Below are 20,196 nucleotides of genomic sequence, written 5' to 3'. Positions count from 1 at the left end.
AGGAATGCAGAACTGGAATTTGGGGAGTACGTCTACAGATAGGATAGGAAGGGAGGAGGGGTTATGCTATTAGTTAAGAAACACATAAAATCCAAGGAAGTAAAGCCAGTCGACATCACTGGACAGTGCAGTGTCGAGTCAGTTTGGTGTGACATAAGCTTTGGGAGATCAAAATTGAGAGTAGGAGTGTGCTATAGGCCTAATGGCTCTGATGAGTATAATAACTGTGCAGGGAAATAGAGTGGGCCAGTACATCAGAGAGTCTTATAATGGGGGATTTTAATTTACCAGATATTGACTGGAATTTGTGCGTTGGTCACTCACACACTAGCAAGGCTTTTGTGGATTTGTATGATTGTTTTCTAAATTAGCATGTTCGGGAGGCAACTAGAGGGAGCAATACTCTTGATTTGATTATCAGTAGTGATTCTTTATGCATTAAGAATCTGCAGATACAGGAACCACTAGGTGGCAGTGATCACAGTGTGCTGAAGTGGGATTTACTGAAGGAGGTAACTACCATCAGTGATAAAGGGAAGGGTTATTGCTTTCGTAAAGGCGACTACGATGGTCTGAGACAGTATTTAAATTCTATACAGTGGGACCAACTGATGATGTTACCAACAGCAAACTCAAAATGGGAAGCATTCAAAGAACGTATCTTGGAAGCTACTAGCCTTTACATACCAACTAAGAAATATTGTTCAAGGTTTAGGTCTAAATGGATGTCAGATGAACTAATGAGACATATGGCACAGAAGAAAAATGCATGGGATACATATAAATTAACATGTGACACAGAAGCCTATGATAGATATAAGCTGATCTGTAACCAAGTTACAAAGGAAGTTAGGCAGGCGAAGGCAGATTACGAGAAATCTTTGGCAAAGGATGCAAAGAAAAACAGCAAAGAGTTCTTTACTTATGGAAACTCTAGAAGGAAGGGGATGAATCAGATTGGTCCACTTGATATCGATGGTTCAACTGTTGATGATCCTGCTCAGGTAGCTAACAAACTAAATGAATATTTTGCATCGACATTCACACATGAGGAGTTATTCAGCGAGGGGAATGCCAGAGGTGTATTCAACTCTGGCAGTAAGCTAGATAATCTTGTAATAACTGAGAGTAAAGTGGAGGAGAAATTGTTGAAGATAAACACAAGAAAGGCACCTGGGGTGGATGGGATCTATCCAGTTATATTAAAGGAGGCAGCAAAGGAAGTAAGCAAACCCTTAGCCATAATTATGAGAGCTCATAATGTTTTGGCTCATCAGTGTATATGCATCTAAGCCAAGAGCATAATTTTCCCCACTCCTGTCATGTACTACATTTCTGAGCAAGTTGAATGTATTGTTATATATTCTAAATTAACCATTACTTTAAATTCGTCAAATTTATTTAGTATATTGTAATACAAGCAAGTATATTGGTGCCTTTATTTTGCTCTAGTAATACTAATATATTCCATATGTTCTGATGAGGGAATATATGGGCCTCGTTACCTCCCTGACCTTGCTTTGCACGCTTGTGCATGAACCGAAGACGACAAAAGAAAAGCAAGAAAAACACTGACAGGGAGAAAATTGAGTATACTGAGTTATGCAAAGCCATTAGAGAGAGACTCAAAGAGAGAGGACATTAGCATTTAGCACTAGTAGAGGCATTTGATGCAAGAAAGCAAGCTTGTGCAGCATCAGCCAAAAAAAAAAAAAACACTTCCACTTCACCCCTCTGTTCGTTCGAAATACCTGTCCAGCTGAGCTTTAAATTTTAGGCTATCGCCTTCCACAACTAGGGATGGAAGTCTGTCCCACCAACCAACTACCCGCTGGCTAAAAGGCAAATTTCTGCACATCTATCCTACATCTGTTTTTTCTCAATTTAAATTTATGCCCTCTCAAGTGATTATTCTGAGCAAGAGGAACAATCCCATCAGCATTGAGCATGCTCAAACCATTCAAGGCGTTATACACCTCTATCAGATCACCTCACCTGTGCCTAGTCTAGTCTAGTCTAGTTTTATCTAGTCTCCAGACAAAACTTAAGCCTTTCTTCGTAAGAGCACCCCTTTGTTCCATTCACTAATCTTGTTGCCCTTCTCTGTACTTGTTCCTGCAGCTCTACATCCTTCTTGAATGAAGCGTCCAGACCTGTATACAGTACTCTAGGTGTGGCCTGACCATTGCCTCATACAAGGGCATAATCACCTCCTTATCCCTGCTAGAAAAATTCCTATATATCATTGACAATACACCATGAGCTACTCTTGCAGCCCGTCTGCACTGCTCAGAGAACTTCATATCTGCTTGCACAACCACCCCCAGGTCCCTTTCATTCTCTACCATTGTCAGTGTAGTACCACAGAGTTGATACGTTGCTCTGGGGTTGCTGTTTTCCATATGTAGTACTTTACATTTGTCAATGTTAAACTTCATTTGCCACCTCTCAGCCCATCTGCTCAACCTTTCCAGATCCTGTTGAAGCAGCATAGTGTCAGTAGTGTCCTTGACAACCCTGCCAACCTTTGTTATTGTCTGAAAACTTGGACATTAAGCTTGATATACCATCATCAATATCATTTATAAATACAGAAAATAATAATGGACCCAACACTGAATCCTGAGGGACTCCACTAATAACATTAGTCCACTATGAGCAGTGCCCATTGATTACCACTTCCCCTCAACCACCCCTTTATCCATAGCAGCAATTTGCCTTCAATGCTACACTGCTCCAATTTGTGCAGCAGTCTTCCATGTGCAACAGTATCAAAAGCCTTTCTAAGATCCAAGTATATAATCATAATATAAGATCGAAATAGGAATATCAAAGTTATTCCCTGCATCCAGTTCTTTTGTGACTGCATCATAGTATCCAATCAAATTGGTCAGGCAAGACTTTCCCTTAACAAAATCATGCTGTGTCCGAGCTATAACTGAAGTCTTGTCTTGATGATCCTGCAGTGCTTCTTTAACTAGTGCCTCCATTAATTTTCCTAGAACAGAAGTTAAACTCACAGGTCTATAATTACTTGTGTCAGCCTTTGTGAATTGGGACATTTGCACATCTCCAGTCTGTGGGTACCTGCCCTGAGTCCAAGGAAACTCTCATAATTATGGTTAAGGGTTTGCTTACTTCCTTTGCTGCCTCCTTTAATATAACTAGATAGATCCCAACCATCCCAGGTGCCTTTCTTGTGTATATCTTCAACAATTTATCCTCCACTTTACTCTCAGTTATTACAAGATTCTCTAGCTTACTACCAGTATTGAATACACCTCTGGCATTTCCCTCCCTGAATAACTCCTCATGTGTGAATGTTGATGCAAAATATTCATTTAGTTTGTTAGCTACCTGAGCAGGATCATCAACAGTTGACCCATCGATATCAAGTGGACCAATCTGATTCATCCCCTTCCTTCTATAGTTTCCTTAGGAAAGAACTCTTTGCTGTTTTTCTTTGCAACCCTTGCCAAAGATTTCTCGTAATCGGCCGTCGCCTGCCTTAACTCCTTTGTAACTTGGTTACAAATCAGCTTGTATCTATCATAGGCTTCTGTGTCACATGTTAATTTGTTTGTATCCCATGCATTTTTCTTTTCTGCCATACGTCTCATTAGTTCATCTGACATCCATTTAGGCTTAAACCTAAGAAGATTTAAGACATAAGAAGATTTAACACAAGAAAAGTAGAACAAGCACTAAGGGAATTAAAAACAAAGGATTTAAATTAGTAGCCATGAGCAGTAATACAGAAAACAAAACTGAAACTGAAGAATAACGATGGTTTACTTATAAATAGCAGAGAAGGCATAATTCAAATAGCAGAAGACTACTATAAAGAGTTATGCAAGGGAATGATGCCAGCAGTGGGGAAGTTGGATTGGAAATTAGTAACACATATAACATACCTGATATCCTTTCTGATTCATTCAGGAAGGATATCAGGTATGTTATATGTGTTACTAATTTGCCGGGGCTTTTTAATTCTTCATACATTAGCTGTATGAAGAATTAGAAAGCCCCGGGGGAAGATGAAGTTACTGTAGAGTTGTTAAAATTCCCTCAGCATGAATTGTTGAGGAGGCTTCCATCCTGCAGTGGGTTGATAATGGCTGCACTTTACTTTTTTTTGTTAAAATTGGGAGAAAGACACATGACACAAAAACTGGCAAGACTCTTCAGAAAATGCATTAGAAAAGGTGTGACGCCTAAGCAATGGAATAATGCAGTCATAGTTTTGCTGCATAAGAAAGGAGATAAATTAGAAATTGGAAATTATAGACCAATTAGCTTGTTATCTCACGTCTACAAGTTGTTCACAAGGGTCATTACTAACAGATTAGAAAGAATACATGATGAGAATCAACCGAAAGAGCAAGCTGGCTTTAGGACAGGATTCTCAACTATGGATCACCTTCACGTAATGTCACAGCTAATGGAGAAAGGAAATGAATAAAAAACACTTATGCCTGCATTTGTGCATTATGAAAAGGCATTTGACTCCATACAGCATAAGGCAATGTTTCGGGCACTGAAAAACAAGTATAGTTACCCCATATATTATGATTTTGAAGAAAATATATGAGAATGCTACCTCCTTCATTAGACTAGACAAAGACAGTAATAAATTTAAAATTGAGAAAGGAGTTCGACAAGGAGCGCAATATCTCTGAAGTTGTTTACTGCTGCCCTTGAGGAAGCTTTCAGAAGATTAGACTGGTTGCAGAAAGGAGTCAGTGTGAATGGAGAGTACCTAAATCATTAACGATTTGCAGATGACATTTTGGTCATAAGCCACGATCTCAAAGAATCAGAGGAAAATCTGAATCAGTTATCAGAGTTTGTTAGGATTTTGGACTAAAGATGAATATGGCTAAAACAAAAGTAATGATGAACATGCATGCCACAGAAAGGGATATAATGATTGAAGGAGCAGTAATCGAAAGGTGGAGTCATATGCTTATCTGGGACAACTCATTAGCTGTAATAATGATAAATGGATGGAAGTCAAGAGAAGAATAAATTTCGGATGGATAGAATTCAGGAAATATAGTCACATACTGAGGAGCAATATCCCAATTTGTCTGAAACGTAAAATAATGAACCAGTGTATACTTCCCACCATGACTTATGGAAGTGAACTTGTGCACTCACCAAAAGAATGGAAGAGAAACTGAGAACGACACAGCAAAGAATGGAACAAATTATATTGGGAATCAGACTGTTAGATAAGAAGAGAAACATATGGATTAGGCAGCAAGCTCAAGTAAAGGACATTCTTGTCAAAACTAAAGAACTAAAATGGTCTTGGGCAGGACACATAGCTCAAAGACAGGATGACAGATGGACTAAGAAAATAACAGAATGGTACCCAAGAGGAGCTGAGAGCAAAGCTGGAAGACAGCAATGGAGATGGACAGATGAAATTCATGAATTTGTGGGTAGTAAATGGATGGCCATTGCACAAAACAGAAGGAATTGGAAAGTTGCTGGAGAGGCGTTCATTGTGCAGTGGATTGAAAATGGCCGATGATTATGCATGTTATAGTTGAAGCAGTATAAGATTCACCTCTGCTGTTAAACTGTTAGTCCGTGCATCTCCTTAAACTAGCAGTTTTTTGATGTACTTAACAATGCCATAATAGAATCAGCAAATATATTCTGATTCAAATTTAATCCGAACTCCTGGGTTTTTCTCCACATTGTTCTTCTGAACCAGTTAAGTAATTTCTCGATCATCTTTTCTTTATAGTTGCCAATTTATGCAGCAGCGTCACCTTTTTTTTTTTTTTTTTTTTTTTTCAGTTAAAAGATAACTGGTCTATGACGTTAGCTTTTGTCCTCGGTCCTATTCCAACTTTGTTGTTTATGAACATTAAAAGATTGTTTTATTTGCCCTGTTATATATTCTCATAATGTGGGACTTCCGAATGTTAATTAGGTTTTTCTTGATAGAATAAAGCTTTATCTCATAACAAATAATGTAAACACCCTTTTCTACAGGAACTTATTAAAATCTTGTATTTCCTTCAAGAAGACATTACTTAAATGGATTGTTCTATTTAATTGATTAATAAGAATTTGTGTTACTGTTTATCATTTAAACAGTTGAAATTGTGAATGTTTTATGATATTTTGTATATTATTGCACTGAAGATGTTAATGTTCTCATCTTTTATCATTTGTCTGAAAGTCACATTTGAAAAATAAATACATCTTTTCTTTCAGAAGAAGAGGAAGCAGAACATATTATTGGATCTGATATAGACTGTAGATCATCTCCATCTAAAGAACTGCCCACTAGAGAACAAAAATTAAAGAGAAGCAAAGATCGTAGAGAACTTCCGAATACACCACCCATCAGATTAAGGATGAAAAGTAGCTCACCACCACAGTAAGTAATTTGTAATTAAAGTATATTCTAAATTAACTTCTTATTAGAACTGATTTGACTACAGTGGTACCTTGGATTACGAGTAACTTGGTATGCGAGTGTTTTGCAAGACGAGCAAAAATTTTTAATAAATTTTAACTTGATAAACGAGCGAGGTCTTGCAATACGAGTACAGTCAGTCCTCGTATAACACGTGTTTACACTACACGAATTCGATCATACACGATTTATAAATAGGGGAACGATATCTTATATAACACGAACCGAATTCGCTTATGCACGAAGCGCCTTTGTGTTTACAAGAAATGGCAGTCGAACGCAGAATCACCCCAACCGAACGCAACCCGATAGGAATGAAGAGAAGATTTTGAAAATGTATTTATGGTTTTTTATATCAGTGAAGGGGAAACACATTTCACCATAATAACGTAAAAACCAACACAATTCCAGCTATCGGTATAATCGCAAATGCAATTAGATCGAGTTTACTACCAGTTTATAACAGATTCCACTCGCAAGAAACTAGAAATTGTTTTTATTGTTTTATGGTAGTAACCCCTAGAAATGTGCTTTAGTAAAATGTGAGGTGTTAATAGAGTTGTCTCTGCCTTTACGGTGTTGTTTATTCAGTTGCTACACGCGCAGCTTTGTTTATGTGTATCAAGCGTGCCTCCTCGTTTTGTAATTGTGCTTTATTCCCTAAAAATGAGTAAAATAATTAAAAGGTGCGAAAAGGAAGCATCCTGGCGAAGACACTGCAGATTCAGAGAAAAAAAAAAAAACAATATCGATAAACAGAGGCGGACTGGGTCAAAAATTCTTACCCGGGAAAATTTATAGTGGCCTCATACTACGGTTTATGGCCAAAATCACACCGGGCTACACGCGTGCAGCTTTGTTTATGTGTATCAAGCGTGCCTCGTCGTTTTGTAATAGTGCGAGCGATGAATCTGATTTCCGTGAAATCCTGAAAAGGAGGCAAAAGCAAGTGTCATTGGAAAGATTCCTTGTTAAAGTCGCACAAAAAGAAAAAATCAACAGATAGCAGTGATTCCGTTAGAGACAGTGAAAGTCGTCCTACCCAATAATTAATAAATTCGATTGCTTTATGTATATTAAATTTAAATATTAAAAATATAAAAAGGTATGTATTTTGTATTAATCATTTTACAGTATATGAATATTTTTGAGTTTTGGAACAAATCATCTGGGTTTCCATTATTTCTTATGGGGAAATTCGCTTTGATATACGAGTGCTTTGGATTACGAGCACGTTTCCGGAACGAATTATGCTCGCAAACCAAGGTACCACTGTATCTGTTATTTAGTGCATGGGTAAGCTGTCCATGGCAGACTAGTAGGCATGATACATTTGCCACTAGTTTGGAGAGGTCTTTGTTCGATTCCTGTTGATGCCTGGAAGAATTTCTAAAGCTTCCTTCATTTAAGGCCATAGTTGGCCGACCTCAGGGGGAGGGTGTAGGGTATTATCCTGCGAGTTATTCTGCCATTTCAGCCTGTATAACCTGCAAAACACCCTGTGAACAGACACATTTACTTTTGGTCATGAGCACATGCTTGGGAGGGGGGGGGGGGCTGTTAATACCACATTATTTAGTGTGTGGTTGCTGATAGCCTGTGATTCCAGCAACTGTCCTAATAGTACCACAAGACTTGCATTTAATAATCCCAGTAAGGCATTGATACAAAAGCTCTATAGACAGTTGTGATTATTTTAAATGCCTTTTTTTTTGGGGAGTTGGGAAAAATGCTTTTTCATGCATTTTACGTTACACTATTATGGTGAAATGAGTTCCCCTTTACTGAAATCTTCAATCATATAAAAAACATAAATAAATTTTCAGAATCTTCTCTTCATTTCCTTTTTTTTTTCCTTCTTAAACTTGTTACTCGGCGTGAATCGTGTTAGTTGCAATCTCCACAGCAGCTTATGCGCCGTTAAACCCCCATAACACGCGTGCACACATACACTTGTAATCTCACTCGCAGGTAACGTGTTAGTTAGTTGCAATTTGTGTGTGACATTAAAAAATGCTTATGCATGCAGTTGTGAAATTTATAAAGAGAAGAGATTATCTTGGAAACAAACCTCTCTTGAAGCATTTATGAAGAAGATGACTCCTTATGCAACAAACCAACAACTTCTTCTTCTTTAATGCTGCCGATTGGCGTTTGCGACTTCGTTTTGATATTGTTCTCTGTCTAGCGCTGTGTGTAGAATTTGTGCTGTTGTCATGTGAAGCCAGGTGTTGATGTTATCTAGCCATGCCATTTTCGGTCTGCCTGGGCGTTTCTTGCCTTCGATCTTTCCCTCCAGGATGAGTGGTAGTAGGTGATATTTTTGTTGGTTCCTAGCGATGTGACCTAGGTATTTGCATTTCCTGCTGATGATGGTTTTGAGCAGGTCCCGTTCCGTGTGCATGTCCTGCAGGACCTGTGCGTTGGTTATCTTGGCTGTCCACGGAATTTTCAGCATTCTTCGGTAGAGCCACATTTCGAAGGCCTGGAGCTTTTTTGTAGTGGCTGATGTTAGAGTCCAGGTTTCTACACCGTAGAGCAGTATTGGCCAGATGTAGCATTTCAATGTGCGTAATTTGAGCATGATGTTCAAGCTTCTGTCGGTGAGGAGGGTTCTCCATTTGGTGAATGCCTGCCTGGCTTGTTCAGTTCTGCTTTTGATTTCGGCCTCATGGTTCAGCTGGTCATCAATGAGTACTCCGAGATACTTGGAAGCGGTGTATTTGCTCTAATTTTTCGTTGTTTAGTTTGATCGTGATTTTGATTGCAGTCCTGCTGACCTTCATCACCTTTGTTTTCTTTTTGTTGATTTGTAGCCCCCATGCTTGGCTTTCTATGTCCACTTCGTTCAAGATGGTCTGTAAATCTTGTTCTGAATCCGCTATTAGTGCTGTGTCATCGGCATATCTTAAGTTATTGATGTAGTGTCCGTTAACTTTTATGCCCATGTTCTTGTCAGCCAGTGTTTGGTCGAAGATCATTTCCGAATAGATGTTAAAAAGAATGGGAGATAATGGACAGCCTTGCCGGATGCCTTTTTTTTTATTGGAATTGGGTCTGTCAGGTCGTTGTCATAGCGAAGCCGGGCTGTTTGATTCCAGTAGAGAGTTGTAATAAAGTTGATATCATTGTTTTCAAGCCCAAGTTTTCTCAGTCGGTCAATTAAGCGGTCGTGGTCTACTGAATCGAAGGCTTTCTCGTAGTCAATAAAACATATATACACGTCTTTTTGATGTTCATAGCACCTTTGTAGCAATATTTGTAAACAGAAAATTGCTTCTCTGGTGGCTAGTCCCCTGCAGAATCCGAACTGTGTGTTTCCTAGTGCACTTTCGCACTTACATCTTATCCTTTGCTGAATCACCTTGAGGAAGACTTTTAGCACTTGGCTCATTAGACTGATCAGCCTGAAGTCTTCGCATTTCCGGCTGGTAGCCTTTTTTGGTAGGGCCACAAAGATGGATTGGAGCCATTCGGATGGAATGTCGTTGTTGTTGTAGATTTGATTGAACCATTTTGTTAGTTGTTGGATGTTGCTGTAGTCTAGTTGTTTCAGCAGTTCCACATGAATCTGATCAGGTCCACAGGCCTTGCCTGGCTTTGTTATTCGGATGGCATGTTCCACTTCAGATGTTAATATGTGGAGATTGTCTTCCTGTGTTTGTTGTTGCGTTTCTGCCGGTTTTCTGTTGGTGCCGAACAGATTGTATATATAGCTCTTCCAGGTGTCGAGTTTGGCTTGTTTGCTTAGTATAGGTTGATTGTTGTCCGTATATAAACTTGGGATAGGAGCCGGTTTGTAGATGTTTCCAGCTTCTTTAAGCTTCTTGTGCAGCTTATAGTTGTCATTTTTCTTGATTAGGTCTTCGATTTCTGCACACTGATCTTCCATCCATTTTTCCTTCGCCTTCCGGATTTCCTGTTTGATCTTTTGTTGTATTTCTTTGTATTTTTCCCGGTTGTTGTTGCTTTTGAATATTCTCCGTTCATCCATTAGGTCTAGTATGTGCTGGGTCATCCACCATTGTTTCTTTTTCGACGCCTGATGTCCTAGCAGGGTTTCTGCTGTTTCATTGATGCACTTTTTGAGTGAACGCCCGAATGCTTGCACGTCTGTTGTTACTGCTTCGGTCGATCGGATTGTAGTGTTGAGATGAAGTTGTACTCGTCGCCTGTTGGCGGTGTTCTTCAGTTTCTCCAGGTCGATTCTTTTTGTTGTGCTTGTGCGTTTGACTGCTCGTAATTTGAGACGTAGTGTTGCTATTGCTGGGTTATGGTCTGATGATATGTCAGCTCCGGGGTAAGTTTTTGCCTTGAGGACACTTGACTTATATCTGCTGTTGATTAAGATGTAGTCAATTTGGTTCCTGATGATATTGTTGTCAGAGTCTTGTGGTGAGGTCCAGGTGTATAGTCGTCGAGGTGGTAGTTTGAACCAAGTATTGGCAATGCTAAATTTTTCTTCTTGGCAGAACTGGACGAGTCTCTGTCGCCTCGTTCATTCCGTGTCCCCAAGCCATGTTCTCCGACTATGTTTTGTAGCTTTCCTTGACCGATTTTGGCATTAAAGTCACCGAGGATGACCGTCATGTCGTGCTTCTTCAGCGACTTTAAAGTGTTGCTTAGCTTGTCGTAGAACAATTCAATTTCTTGATCGTCTTTGTCCGCTGTTGGTGCCTACACCTGGAGCACATTCAGGTTGATCTTGTTGCCTGCTAGCTGTAGTAGTGCGATTCGTTCCGATATTGGGGTGAAACTGGTGACTTTGTTGGCCAGTTGTTTGTGGACAACGAAAGTGACGCCGTATGTCTGCTTGGTGTTCTCTTCTCCTCCGGAACAGAAGACGTGGTGGTCGTTTGATATAAACTTCTTTGTTCCAGGCCATTTGGTTTCACTTAGCCCAAGTGTGTTGATGTTAATGCGTTCCATTTCTTGTAAAGCATTGGCTAGTTTTCCTGGTTGTAGTAGGCTTCTAACGTTCCATGTAGCTAGTTTCAGAAAATTCTTCGACGCAAGCTCGGAGATTCTTAGCACCCCTGTCCCATTCAAGGGACGCCGAGACTCAGGGCCGTGGTTTATTTTGCTTGCTATCATTGAAGTTTTCAAGGGAAGGATAATCCAAGTAGTTTCCCGTGGAAAACCAACAACAAGTGTGCATTTAATTGATGATTATGAATAAACGTTCTTTGAAATTTGTAAGTCATAAATTCCTTTAAATTATAATTTGCTTGATTTTACAGGCTATGGTTTCATTTATTTGGATAAATTGATCATTGTTTAAACGTAAACTAATTAGCTAACTAATTTCATTGTTGAGAACATAACCCCTAGTTTTAACATTGTCTATGGAAAATAAATTCCCACTTTACGAGTGCATGCCAGGAACGAATTAACTCGTAAAGTCGGGAACTACCTGTATATATTAATTTATAAAAGTATGTGTATTCATATCTAAATTTTATGTGAAATCTGTATATTTGCACTTGTTCTGGAACTTGGGGAGGGGGGGCATGTGGAATTCATGAAAACTTTTAAGGGGACTCAGGGTGTAGAACTTTTTGAACTTCTGACATATGCTGTAAATAGAATTTTTCACACCTATACAAATTCTCCTTAGAATAATGGTGTGAAATTATATTATTCCTAAATTTGTATGTAGTTTGAAGTACAGAAAGCATTAAAATGTGCCGTAGCTTTCAAAGGAACCTTCTTCCTCATTTTTCAATGGCTATCTTACAAATGATGCAGCAAACCTATATATCAAATTCACTACATAGATCAAGGTGTTGGAAACTTTAGCCAAGGAATCATGCAGAAGGCATCAGCCTTCTGCATGATTCCTTGACACTGCACGATTCTTTGATTCTGCATGATTCCTTGACACTAGGGATAAAGCATGTATTCTGTATCCCTAGATATGATGTAAGTGCCTGCATAGAGTTGGCATTTATTCTAAACACCTAGGTCGTGATCACAAAGTGAATATGGCTTCTTTTATCAAAGTTAATGCAGAGTTCTACTCTGTATTATCATGATCTGCACTGTCTCAGTAAAACTACCAGTAATGGTTGTCTTGTTAGGAAATTTGATGGGTTCCTCCCATTAGTGCCATCTCACCGAAACAGCTTGTCCTACAATCTGGACAGTTAAATTTCATACACAAGTCCATTTTTTAGTGTGGTATCAGATGCTTTATTTTGTAGTATATGAATTTTCTATTTAACTTTTATCATATATAAAATGCTTAAGAGGTAAGAATATCTTGTGCCATCCCATTTAACACCATCAAAATCTAATGGTAGTTCAAACAAAACTACCTACTTTTCATATACCATAAAGTGGTGGTAGCAAAGCTGATAGCATGATTTTTTTTATCGTGATGCAGATTGGTGTGCTGATTAGTGAAAAGTTTATAATTCAACCTTTGTTTGTACTTTTAATTTGCATAACGTGTACTTGAAAATGCTTAAAAAACCTTTAATCTCATAATCTTGTTAATCTGTTCTTTGAAGTCTGAGTTTCTGTATTAGTTTTTTTAGTTAGCTAAGTTTAAGATATACATTTAAGTTGCTTGATGTTGTGACTTAGTATGCTTTTTTTCCCCTTTCACAAAATCTGTGTCCATAATGTATGCATTGATTTTCTGCCAATAGTAATAAAATAATCTCTAAAAATTAAATTAATTTAATTTGTTTATTAGTATATTAATAATTAGTAATTATTCATTTTCAGTGTTAGTGACAATGAAGTGGATAGAGATACAGATGGAAGAGATTCCTCACTTTCGCCTCATACACCTGATAGTGGTAAACCAAACAGTCCTCCAACATTCATTTTTCCATCATTTGCATATCAACATGGTGTTGAAGATATGGTTTCATCACCTGTATGCCATGTGGATAGCACTACTGGTAACAAAACTCCATCATATAGGGACATTTATTATACTGGGCAGTCTTGTTCTGTTGAACATCAAATTGGGTATATTTCTTCAAATTATCCTGATGACTATGATCAACCTTTAGATATGAGCAAGAAATGTGACCAAGAGTTCAGCCATTCTCCTGTTACACCTCTGTCTGCAAGACAAAGCAGTGTACAGTTACATCAGCAGCATCGACCATCTGTGATAACATGTGCTTCTGCCTTACTAAGAAGCCAGTGCACTGTACAAGATCCTGTTCTTCACTGCACAGCATCTGATGCTGAGGTTAAAAAGATTAAAATCACCAGTGATGAAAATGGTTATGTAAGGGATTGTAGTGAGTGCAGCTCTACAGATGATATCAGACCTGGACATCGCAGGGAGATTTTGTCTGGTAAGTTTTAGTGATGTAGACAATGTTGAACTATGCCAGTTGTGATTATGTTATATGATTAGACTTGAAATTAAGCTACAGAGTGATTGCTTGTTTTGTCGTGTAATCTTTGGACCTGGATAACCAAAAATGGATCTGCAGAGGTAGTCGTATTGTACGGTATCGTCAAAAATTTATAATTTATTTAAATTGTAAAGTGATAATTTTTGGACAAAATGATTCATTAAATAATTGAGGGGGAGGATAGGTGGCAACAAATGTTATCATTATAAATCTCTTTCATAACATAGAGCACTGAAATGTCACACTAACCTGAAAATTATTCCCCAATAATATTGTAGATATATGAGGAGTGTTTGAAAAGTTTGTGGCTGAGTATGAAAGGGTAGTGGTACAGTGTTAAAAATTTTTGTACTTAGTGTACAACACTTCAAATAGTAACCTACCAAATTTTATACAACTTCATTAGTCTTTTTAATTACACATCCTGAGGTCAGAAAAGTTGTGTACATGAGGAAAGATGGACAAAATCGGTCACTGTGCAGTCATCCTATATTTGGGGGGGAAAATAGACTAATTCTAAAAGCAATTCCTGAGGATATGATTACAACATTGGTGAGGGCCCTTCCTATTCCATGGTTAAGAAGCAGTGCAATACCTGGGCCACCCGTTGTGAAGGTATCCACAATATGAGATACAGTCAGTTCTCGTATAACACGTGTTTACACCACACGAATTCGATCATACACGATTTATAAATAGGGAAACGATATCTTATATAACACAAACCGAATTTGCTTATGCACGATTCGCCTTTGTGTTTACAAGAAATGGCAGTCGAACGCAGAATCACCCCAACCGAACGCAACACAATAGGAATGAAGAGAAGATTCTGAAAATGTATTTGTTTTTTATATCAGTGAAGGGGAAACACATTTCACCATAATAAAGTAAAAACCAACACAATTCCAGCTACCCGTGTAAGCGCAAATGCAATTAGATCGAGTTTACTACCAGTTTATAACAGATTCCACTAGCAGGAACACAACTGGAAATTGTTTTTATTGTTTTATGGTAGTAACCCCTAGAAATGTGCTTTAGTAAAATGTGAGGTGTTAATAGTGTATCTCAGCCTTTACAGTGTTGTTTATTCAGTTGCTACACACACACACACACACACACACACACACACACACACACACACACACACACACACGCAGCTTTGTTTATGTGTATCAAGTGTGCCTCCTCATTTTGTAATTGTGCTTTATTCCCTAAAAATGAGTAAAATACTTAAGTGTGAAAAGGAAGCGTCCTGGTGAAGACACTACAAATTCAGAGAGAAAAAGAAAAGCAATATCGATAAACAGAGGTGAACTGGGTCAAAAATTCTTACCCGGGAAAATTTAGTGTCCTCATACCATGGTTTATGGCCAAAATCACAGCGGCCTCTGGGCCACTGGGGTTTCCCCAGTAAGGCTCATGGCCAGTCCGCCTCTGTCGATAGAGAAAAAATATGAAATTGTGAAATGCTTTGAGCGAAACGAAAGACTATGTGGTATTGCATGTGCTACAGACCTAAATGAGGCAGCACCGAGAATTACAAACAATGCAGAGAAAATAAAAACAACTTTCATAGCAGGAAGAACTCAGTGTAATTAAAATCCATTGGATTAAAAGACACAAAGAATTGGAAGAGATGGAACAGCTGTCATCTGTTTCGATAGAAAATCAAACAAAAAACAAGTTTCCTTACGATAGAAGCAAAAGCATTAGCAATATATTATTACGTAATAGTCGTAATAAAATACTTATTTATTTATTGTGTTTGGTAATGTTTTGGTTACGAATGTGTGTTCAATCTTGGGTGGCCGGCACCTAACCCTATTTTTCTCATAGGACCTGTTGTTTATATTGTACAATTTTGCATTGCACAAGGGTTTCTAGGAACACAACTATTGTGCTACACGAGGACTGACGAGGACAACTAAAACGATTATAGACTTGGACAGTTCACTATGAACAAAACATGGTGCAAAGGCACTGACCTATTCAATAGATAAAGTAAAGAATGTAATTCAAGAAAAAGAGAATAGCTTTTCACTGATATTTAAGAATGCAAATTCCTTGAATAGAAAAATAGGTCAATAACAATGTACTTTTAAAAAATGGTAATGCTTATACAGGTGCAGCTTAGGATTTTAATGCTAAAAGATTAACGGGTAATCGAATTATAATATACCCTGATTAGGAAGTATGGCATGTGGAAGGATTGGATAGTGAGAATTTTATGGAAGTGAAACAAATTTTAAGTTTGATTGTATTAAAAAGGGATTTTGCAGTTAAAAGACCAGGGGCAAAGGGAGAAAAAGTCCTTAGTTTTTTGGTTGGTTTTGTAAGTGGGTGAGTTGTTCCAGGAGTAGTTTTGCATAACTAGTCTGGCAGAGTGGTAAGACTGCTTAAATTCCCAATTATAGGCAGCACAGTAAGTACAGATAAAGGATTATAGTATAATAGTGGGCCATATACATGCTCATAGCAGAATCAATGCAGAGGATAACCAAGGAGAGATTGTTCTGGAAATTGCCAGTGTAGCTGAACGAGAAACATACAAACAGTGGGGGGGATGAATTGGTAAATTGTCTCCGACCTAACATCTAATACCAGTTTGTTGCCCAGATTTTGGCTTAAAAATAGGAAAAATTCCACATTTTAGATGCGATCAAAATAATAAAACAAGTGTGGGACAAAATTACAGAGAAGAACATGGCGTTTGGAATAAACTTGTCATTTTATTGATAATTTTGAAGGATTTCAAGAACCAGCAGAGATCAGGCAAAATGAAACAGAAGCAGTCATTAATATTGCTAACCAATTGCAGCTTGAGGTTTCTACAACTAAACGGCATTTTGTCCCAATTAAGCGAAGTAAACTCTGGCTATTTTCTCGATTGGGTTCTGTTTTTTAAGATTTGCCCCAAATAAATGGCTGCTCTGATTAACCGGTGGCCCAAATAACCGGAATCCACTGTATTTTTTTAAAATTAATTTTAGTTTTCTCCTATTAGATATCTTTGCAGTAAATTCTCAGAGAGAAGAATCTTCTCCCTGAATACCTTCATAAGGACCATTTAAGAACCTGCAGATAAAAAATCCTCTGGGTGGTAGTGATCATAGTGTACTGATGTGGGACTTAATTAAAGCTATAACTACTGTAAAGGGATGATATTGTCAGCAGCAAATGCTAAATTGGAAGCATTCATGGAAGTAATTTCAAAAGCTGCTAGACTTTTCATTCCAACTAACAAATAACATTCTAGGCTTAGACCTAAATGGATGTCAGATGAACTGAAGACACTTGTGGCTGAGAAGAAAAATGCATGGGATGCATATAAATTATCTGATGATGCCAAAGCCTATGGTAGATATAAACTAGTCTGTTATTAAGTCACAGGGGAGGTTAGTGAGGCTAAGGCAGATTACTAGAGTCTGGCAAAAATGCCAAGAAATGCAGCCAATTTTTTTTTTATATTAACAGTAGAAGGAAGGGGTTGAATCACATTGGCCACTTGATGATGATTGTTTAACTGTTGATGATCCTGCACATCACTCGTGAGTTTTTTTATTCAGCAGAAGTTCACCAGAATCTAACCGGGAGCTAAACGATTTTGTGATAACTGAGAGGAAAGTGGAAGGGGAATTGTTAAAGCTCAGCATTTGACCCATTCCCGGAACATTTTTTCCCCCTTAAAATGTGCCATAACAGATCGACTTTTTTTAATTTTACAGATTAAGAGTATGCATCATGCGAATACTTAAAACATAAAAATGTATGACCATTTCTAACTGCTACTCAAGCAGTTTTTTATATAGAAAATCAATTGATTTGGGAGGCGCAATATGGCCTAAGTAGCCCTTGCACCAGAAAACAACAACAACACCACCACCACCACCACAACAACAGCATCATGCGAATATTCATTGTATTGTTTTTTATAAATTTTTTAGTAGAAAATACATGGGAGTAATTAACCCATTTCGGCTATTCAGAGTTATTTCGTGTATGCCAAAAAAAGTGTAAATTATACAGATTTTTAAAATAAATTAGCACTTGAGCTAAAAGAAAGGAACAGAAAAACTCTTCACTGCTCGTTATAAATAAATTTAAAAAATCAAGTGGAACGCACAAGCAGTAACCTCCCGCCACAAGCGATAATTGTGAACTAACTACTGACACACGACTGCTGCAGGTGGATAGGCGAGATAAGCATCACTTACAGGCTGCAATTCAAGAGGGCGTAAAATATCTCATATTGTAAAAACCTTCACAATATGAGATATAATTAAAATGATGCCATTTACCTACTTTGGGCAGTTTGCTATACAGTAAACCCTCGATGTAGTGGACTAATAGGGGAGAAGGATTGTCCGTTAAATGGAATGTAACCTGCAGGGGGGGGGGGGCATTTTTATTGTTCTTAATGTAAAAAAAAAAAGACTTTAATACAATATACAGTACTGTTCAATATAAAATTGTTGCAATTTGGCCTTTGATTTACGGATATTAGAAATTGTTTTTTTTTTTATGCTGTAAATTTCACAAACACGTGCTGCTGAGACGCCTTGTTCTAATTTCTCAATTAGCTCTAATTTCTGTGCCACATTTAAATTCACACACTTTATTTTAACTCCTCTATCACTTGATGCCATTTTAAATTGTAAGGATTGCAAAATTATTTAATAAATAAAGTCACAATTCAGAAATCAAAGAAACACTCTGTATACAACTTGACCGCATGATAGGTTGAGGCAGACTGAGACTGAAACAAAGTAGTAGTAGTAGTGGCATGTGATGCAAGAAAGCAAGTGTATGAGCTTATGCAGCATCAGCCAAAAAAAAAAAAAAAAATCACACCATTCCCTCCAAATGCCTGTCCAGTTCCTCCTTAAATTTATTTAACCTATCAACTTCCACAGTGACAGATGGAAGTTTGTTCTAGCAATTAACCACCCGCTGGCTAAAGGCAAATTTCCGCACATCTATTCTACATCTGTCTTTTCTTAATTTGAATTTATGCCCCCTAGGTTCGTAATCTGAACAAGTGGAAGGATCCCATCAGAATTCAGTGTGCTCAACCCATTCAAGGCCTTATACACCTCAATCAGATCGCCTCGCAGGTGCCTAATCTCCAGCCACTGCAATTTGCAGAACTTAGCTTCTCTTGGTAAGAGGATCCCTTCATTCCCCTCACCAATGAGGCCTCCAGACCTGTACGCAGTACTCAAGGCGTGGCCTGACCATTGCCAGTGAGTCGGTAGACCTGCAGTTTAGTGTCCTGAGTCACGTTCAGCTTGCAAGTCACTGCCTGCTCTTATCTGTAATCTGAGAAAACAGCTATTTGAAGACGTTTTCAGAAATAATAAAAAAAAAGACAATTTCTTGAATTTGATTATAAAAATAAAAGTAGGCAATTATCAAAACAATAATGGAAATAGGTAATTATTATTAAATTATTTATTAATTTTTAATTAATAACAACACTGAAGTTTTGTATAACCTAAAAAATAATATGGTCGAGATTAATATGTACATTGCTGTATTATTATTTGTCCGGTTCGTCAAATGCGAAATCTGTTATATCGAGGGTTTATTGTGTGTGTGTGTGTGTGTGTGTGTGTGTAGACACATATTAGTCAATTTTATTTAATGGTATCTATCTGTAGGGAATTTTATTTATATATAAATGATGCGATTGTACTAACCTGAATGTCAGTAAACTTCAATGTAGCTTGAGGCTCTTGCACAAGGATGCTTTTTAATCTAAATTACTGCACACCATCAGGCATCTCTCATATTGTGGAATTATACTTCGTAACAGAGTCATCACAGATGCAACACCAGGGCACCAGCCCAGCTATCGAAGAGGCCAAAAAAGCCTTGAAACAGTGTCGTCTGGGTGGCAGTACCTACCAAGAATAAGTAACAATAGTCTACTCTATTGGTGAAGCATTACTTATTCAAGCTAGTGCAATATCGTGGCAAAATTCTTTGTGATGGTTTTCACAATACGAAATATAATTAAAATGATGTCATTTACCTGTTTTGGGTAATTTGCTACGTATAAAAATGATCCGATTGTTTTAACCTGTAGGTCACTAACATTATTAGTACCCCCCTTCAGTGTTATGCCTATTGACATTGTTTGCAGATGATACAAAGGTTGGAGGATTGTTAATGATAGGAATCAAGGCATACTATCGCAGAGAAGAGCAAAACCTGAAAAAAATTGAGCAGATGGCCTGAAAAGTGGAAATTTAGGTTTAACATTGGTAAATGCAAGGTACTGCATATATGCAGCAGTAATCTCAGAATAACATACCCATTAGATAATACTAAACTTGCTAAGAACACCACCACCACCATTAGTTCTCTGAGCAG

The 20,196-nt window shown here is 37.9% G+C and overlaps 1 protein-coding gene across 6 annotated transcripts in view; it reads left to right on the top strand.

The window, feature by feature from the left end:
* The window catches only part of LOC150080772 (transcription cofactor vestigial-like protein 4), a 128,694-nt gene that overhangs the window by 83,684 nt on the left and 24,814 nt on the right, over window positions 1–20,196 (top strand). For 4 of the 6 annotated variants that reach the window (XM_090381125.1, XM_090381126.1, XM_090381128.1 and 1 more), the window contains exons 2-3: window positions 6,235–6,400; window positions 13,172–13,758. In XM_090381125.1, the coding sequence (XP_090237251.1) occupies window positions 6,235–6,400; window positions 13,172–13,758 (753 nt within the window). The remainder of the gene's footprint in view (window positions 1–6,234; window positions 6,401–13,171; window positions 13,759–20,196) is intronic. The other 2 variants (XM_090381127.1, XM_090381130.1) reach the window with 1 other exon arrangement.

This window comes from Mastigoproctus giganteus, chromosome 9 (assembly GCF_048544385.1).
Source record: "Mastigoproctus giganteus isolate SK-2022 chromosome 9, ASM4854438v1, whole genome shotgun sequence".
Lineage (NCBI taxonomy): Eukaryota > Metazoa > Arthropoda > Arachnida > Uropygi > Thelyphonidae > Mastigoproctus > Mastigoproctus giganteus.
Note: the sequence above shows the minus strand (reverse complement) of the source record. Positions and strands in the feature narration are given on the sequence as shown.